The sequence below is a fragment of the Strigops habroptila genome, chromosome 3 (genome assembly GCF_004027225.2).
Source record: "Strigops habroptila isolate Jane chromosome 3, bStrHab1.2.pri, whole genome shotgun sequence".
NCBI lineage: Eukaryota > Metazoa > Chordata > Aves > Psittaciformes > Psittacidae > Strigops > Strigops habroptila.
Genome location: NC_044279.2, coordinates 73575737 through 73581736, shown reverse-complemented (window position 1 = coordinate 73581736; position 6000 = coordinate 73575737). Strand labels below are relative to the sequence as shown.

Sequence of the window (6000 nt, the reverse complement as noted above, 5' to 3'; positions counted from 1 at the left end):
TGCAGCCACCGTGTTGCTTAGGGAAGAATGGTTCTTGTATAAGCCATGACAAATACAGGGAAACCAATTAAACCAACTTTTTTTTGTGGTTTTCCTCTGAAGGGTATCCAACAAACCCAGCCTCTGCACGTATTCACACTATCCATTCCTAAGTTGGACTTCAGTTGTTGTTTACTTCATTTTTCAACTCAGTTTTCAACTGGGCAAATGTTCTTTCTTCCAAGACTGCACCCCACTGCTGGGCTAGAGCTTAGCTCCGGCCCGGTAGAAGCAGGTATCCACACCTTTCATATACTCAAAAGGCTGCCGTGGTGCTGGTTGTTCCTTGCATGTGTTCATAGTGCATGCTCAGGCCATGGAGAACAAGTTCTAACAAGTGTGATAACGCAGCTCAGGTGTGACATCAGGTGACTTTCACACAGGGCTTTATCCAGTGAGAAAAGCTCATTTGACTTCAGTGACAGACTTACTCCTTTGAAGCCCCTGTGCTAAGCTCCCCTGTCTTTTCCCATGCCTGCTTTTTGACTTGGCTTTTTAAATAAGAATCTTTTGAATGGTACAATAGGTCAAGGCTACTGAAGTGTAGTACTGCTAAAACAGGACCTGTTGAATACTGCTCTTAGGGAGCAGTAGCTCCCACCTCACTCCCCATCTCCTTCTCAGAGTAGCAACAGCCCTTTATGCACGCACCCTGCTATCATCTGCCTCTCCAGAACCCATCGCCACCCAAGTACCACTGAGTGCAGGTCCCTGACCCATGAACTAGCTGTGTCTGCTGTGCCAGTCACACCTCTGGGTCAGAGGAATAACCTTGCAATGTGGATATGAGTGGGTAGGGGAAAGGACACTGATGACAGAAAAGGTGGCCCTTTAACTCCTGAAAAACACTATCAGCCTCTTGCACAGCACACTAAAGGAACATGCTGGTTCCTATTGAGTTTACAGGTTCTTGGCTCAGTGTATCCGAGTCACAAATACCCCATTTTCAGCCAGCTCTGGGGCATCTTCTGAGCAGTGCCACTTTGTCAGTCTGCTGTAAATTCCAAACAAATATTCTTGTCAGTCTGTGTTCATTGCACCAGCATCCTAGCCTGACCTCTCTCTGTATCTGATCCACCACTGACTGTATGGAGACGCACTGAGATACAGAGACATCTACCTTTATAAACACCTTCACTCCTCTAATTTGTTCTCCCAAGCAAGGGCAACTTGGAGAACTTTTGCCCTGCTCTGTCAGTGGACATATTCACAGTAAGGTAGAAAAAGTGTGTAAAAACCATGTGGGAAATACAGGAGTGAGCATTATAGCAGATTTTTACCTATTTACTAAGACCTTGCTCAGCTATAGTGATTGACCTCAGCTAGCTTCAGCAGGGCTCTCCTGTTGGTACCACTTGCGAGTCTCTCCTCAAAATGTTTTGGATCTTGTTTTGACTCCTTTGCAAGTATGCTGGTGTCAAATGTTTTCAAAGATTCTTTATTTTTGTGTGGACATTCCCGGTTCATTTATTCCAGTGAGATAAACTGGCCCTGATTGCTTTACTGTCTGAACATGACTTTTCTATAGTGCCTCTGGTTTTCTTTGGCCATGTTATTGACACTGGGTAATATAACATGAAAGGAGCATGGATGGGCTTTTACAAAGAAATCAGCTAAATAGCTATTAGGGGATTAAAAGCAATCCCATGGCCAGGATTACACATCTTTAAAATGCTGATAATATCAAGGAGCAAATGGATTTGTAATTTAATGGCAGAGGAGGGAAGACTTCAGATGTGTGGTTTTTTCACATTTGATAGAAAGATTAAAGTGTCTGCATTTGGTGTGCTGGAGTTTGATAAAGCTGTAGCACGGTTGCCTACGGATATCAGTGTTCACCTTTCTTGTAAACAGTAATTGTGCCACATGGAGAGAATTCCCTGGTCAACATTTTTATTAAAACTTTAATTCTCATGGTGACAAGTTGGATCATTGTCTGCTTTCAAAATCTGATAATGATACATTTTAGAAGCTTTGAAGAAAACCTTTGTCTAGACAGAAACAGCTTAAGAAAGCTTTTGAAATGTAGCATTCACTTTAAACCTTTGTTGGTGCCTGTAGGAAGCATTGATCCATATTTGGGAAATCTTGAGCTGTTTTCTACTTCCTTCTGCTAAAAATGTGCAAGAGATTTGCATGACAACAGGAACTGTGAGAAATAAAAATGTACAACTTTCCTAAGGATTAATAGTTCAACCCGTGACAGTCTTTCCCAGAGAAAGAATTTCCTTTTCATCCAGAAATTAGTTTTCTTTTAAAACTAAATTAAGCCACATGTGGCATTCTGGCATTTGCATCTTCAGCATTGAGGTTGAATTGGGGGTATTTTAAGGACATCTCCAGAGATGTTAAAGATGTATAATATATATATAAAAGTAGCTACAGTTTTATTAAATGTAGATTTTAACCAGTCTCCTTGACTTGAGGAAGTTATTTCACAAAATCCAGGTTTGGTTCTGACTGCAGAGTATTAAGGATCTGCAACAAATAAACCAGTCCTATCTAGATGTGCAGCCGATCAGCCTGCATCCCACAGGGGAAGAGGCACCCTACAGCAGTGACAGCCAAGCGCAGGCCCCGGGTGTGATGCTTTCCACTCGATGAGACTCCCTTTGAGGAACATCCTACCTGCGCTGAAGCTGAAAGGGGGCAGAGCCACAACCTAGTTCACTTCTCTGGCTGGCCTAACTAGCCGATCACGGAGAAGGTGACATGCTGCACCATGACTCTAGTCTTTGGAAATCAGAGGATTGTGGCTCCTGCATATATCTCTGTAGAGACCAAGCCTCTGTGATAACCATCTGACCTAAAAAACTATTTGGGGTGTTATCTGATGTGCCCTGCCCAGGAAGTAACGGTCATTCTGGTGATTTTTATGTTGATTCAGTTTGATTTGGCTTTGAATTGTCACTATGTGTACCTTAACCACTTTTCATCTTCAGAGTGCTTTACGAACAACTATATGTTTCACAGAACTTGTCTCAGGTACTCTGAGGAAGTGTATGTTTTTCATAGATAGCAAAGATTTGATTTCTGCTTTGAGGGAGGAATGCAATTCAGGCTTACTGACAGGGTTACCAGCAGCACCACTGTATTTCCAGAAATCAAAAAACTGAGAGGCAGAGAGAGGTTGAATCTCTGTCAGCAACCATAAAGGAAAGAAAAAAAGCCAAGAAATAATGGATCCCAACCAGACATCCAGACCACTACCTTGCCCCCCTCCCATTTCTTGGATAACAAATACAAACAGAAATGAGTGCTTTGGCTCTGGATCTGAACTGTCCAGGTAACTGGACCTCTACTCTTTGGATCTGGGAAACAGACCCTGAAAAAGTAACAGTCCTTAGAAAAACAAAACAGGCATTAGAAAAGGAAGCTGCCTACCACATAAAGAATAAAGAATGAAGCCTGTAGCTGCCATGGACACAATAGCTAAAAGTGTACAAATGTTCAGAATAGTCTGCTAGAAATCAGCAGTCTTTATACCAAATAATTTTTATTAGACGCCACAGCACAAACCTGCTCCTCAACTAGATTTAAAAATCTAGATTAAAAATGTTGTTTGATAGGTAGCAGTTCATATTTACTTCCTATCTACTTTCTTTATTCTTTCCTCAAAATTCATTACTTCTGCCAACAGTGCTGTCCCATTTGTTATCAATTGAAAGTGAAAAAGAACGCAGCCAGGATTAATTCAATTTTTTATTTAAATGAAATTTATGGACACATTTTGAGGTATTTTGTCAGTATTTGTTCTTATTTATACACCAGTATTTTTTCAGGTGTTGAGTCAGCACGACATGACGGAAAGACAAAAAGATACAAAACCATTTCACCAACATAAGGCCAAAAAAGCAGAAGTTTGAAAGGTCTCTTTGAAAGTGTATGGGTAAGAAGGAGTTTACCCCATATTCAGCATGGAATTTAAGCACACAGCTAAATGTTATTTAAATCTGGCTTTGGAGAAAGGAAGATTTTAGAGCAATTTGGAGACAAATTCTCATTTTAAGTAGACATGGTCTAAATTAAAGGTAGTCCATAGAATTTGAGATATTAATTTTAAAAGGTGTATTCTTTGAAAAAGTAATACAATATTCTAAACAAAAGGAGAAATGCCTACATTTTCAAGCAGATGTAAACTGAGATATTCAATGTTACCCTTTTTGTACATACTGGTATCTAACCACTACTGAAACATACTTCTAAGCACATAATTTCTGACCTGCTAAAAAGACACATCAAGACTATTTTGTCCACAAACTCAATTTTCAGAAAAGAAGGAAAAAGGCTGGCACCATTTTTTCAGTATAATGAGTGGAGCTTTGCTTTTGAAGGTGCAGTTTTACACAACTCTGTTTCCCTCTTTCTTGCATTGATTAGAATGAAAGTGTCAGATTTTCTTTTCCTGAAAATTGTCCTCCAAATAATCACCAGATAGCCAACGTCCAATGTATGAGTTCCTTCTTTCATTTTCGAAGATGCCGTAAGATAAATTATTTCCCAAATATAGCCTTATTTATATTTTTTAAATTGTCTTTTCAGAAATGGAAGTATTTTTGTGAGTTTTCTAAAAATTTTAGGGAAAGACATTTTATCTAAATCTTACCTTTCCCAGCCCATGTTTTTGCAACCCAGTGCATCTCAGGTTAGCAATCAGGAAAACCAGACAATAAAACTTACAGGAGGAAGCAGGAGAAAGGGGAGGGGAATTTCCTGAAATGCATTTATCTGGTTTTGCTGTCTCATCAAGTGAAAGGTAAAAGAAAATAGATGAATAGAATAAAAGCTGAATGAAAAATAGAATGCAAACATTGCTTCAATTTTAACAGTCCAAAGGAAGTTTAGTAACACAGCCGAAGCAACCTACGAGATATCAGTTTGCTTACAAATCATCTTTAGGTTTTGTACAGACAACATTTAAAGTCCTTTGACAGATTGAAAATACCTTCTCTGTTTTTCCCTAGCTGTTTTTCCTTTGCCTGGTATTCATTTTCATCTGTAGAAAAATCCCCAGGGTTTTAGATTTAGTTTTCAGCTGAACTCGAAGCTTTCTGTCCCCAGAGAGGCTGTTACCTAGCTGCCCGTCTCCTCAAATTCACTGTAGGGGGATGAAGCTGACGAGGTTTTAGACTCTCCATCACTGTTGCACTCCCGCAGGGGACGAGGACTGGGAGCTTCTGGGACGTCCTTGGCAGAAAGCGTTTCCTTACTGTTCGACCCTAAGGGATGGCAGTCCAGCAAGCTCTGCAGGTGTTTGATGTAACTTATTGCAGCTCTCAGGGTCTCCACTTTGCTGAGGCGCTTGTCAGCAAATTCCTTGGGCAGGTGCTCTCTCAGGCGTGTGTAGCCCTCATTCACGCAGCGCACCCGCTGCCTTTCCCTCTCATTCCTCTTTCGAATGAAGGCAGGCTCAAAGGAATAGTCATAGATGCCCACGTAGCCAGGGAATGGGATGTAGGAGATGCAACCTGTGTGCCCACCATAGGCTTGCTCCCAGTAAGATGGGTCCAGATGGAAGGGAACCCCAAAGGGCTCTCTCAGGGCAACCCCATGGGAATGCATATGGCTGTTAGCCAGGGACATAGCTCCTGGAAATGCAATCCTGTTCAGTAGTCCATCATCATCTTTACTGCTGTCCATGCTTCTTTTTTTTTTCCCCACCAGTGGAATGTCAGTTTGTGAGTTTGGCTCCCAAATCTTGTATCAGTCCAAGCAAGGAGGAAACATTTGTATAGGTACTCTGCCCCGCAGGCTGCAATTTCCTCCTGTGGTGTATGAAAACTCAGATCTCAAAGCACTGCTAACAACTCATGAGGTCCACTCTGCGCCTGGAATCAGCTCTAAGCCTTGTTCTTTTTATAGATGCTGGATGCCAGCTAATTTACAGACAGGTTTTGAGGACCATCACTCCACACTTTAAACCCTTCTTTTCCTCTGATCTTCATATTTCAAAAGATAATA

The 6000-nt window shown here is 41.2% G+C and overlaps 1 protein-coding gene across 1 annotated transcript; it reads right to left on the bottom strand.

Moving 5' to 3' along the window:
- Nucleotides 1-4977: 4977 nt before the first annotated feature.
- Nucleotides 4978-5762, bottom strand: ASCL4 (achaete-scute family bHLH transcription factor 4). The gene has a single exon (XM_030479668.1). It carries the CDS (start codon nucleotides 5677-5679, stop codon nucleotides 5113-5115), a length of 567 nt encoding a protein of 188 aa, XP_030335528.1. The 5' UTR covers nucleotides 5680-5762; the 3' UTR covers nucleotides 4978-5112.
- Between the last annotated feature and the right edge of the window lie 238 nt (nucleotides 5763-6000).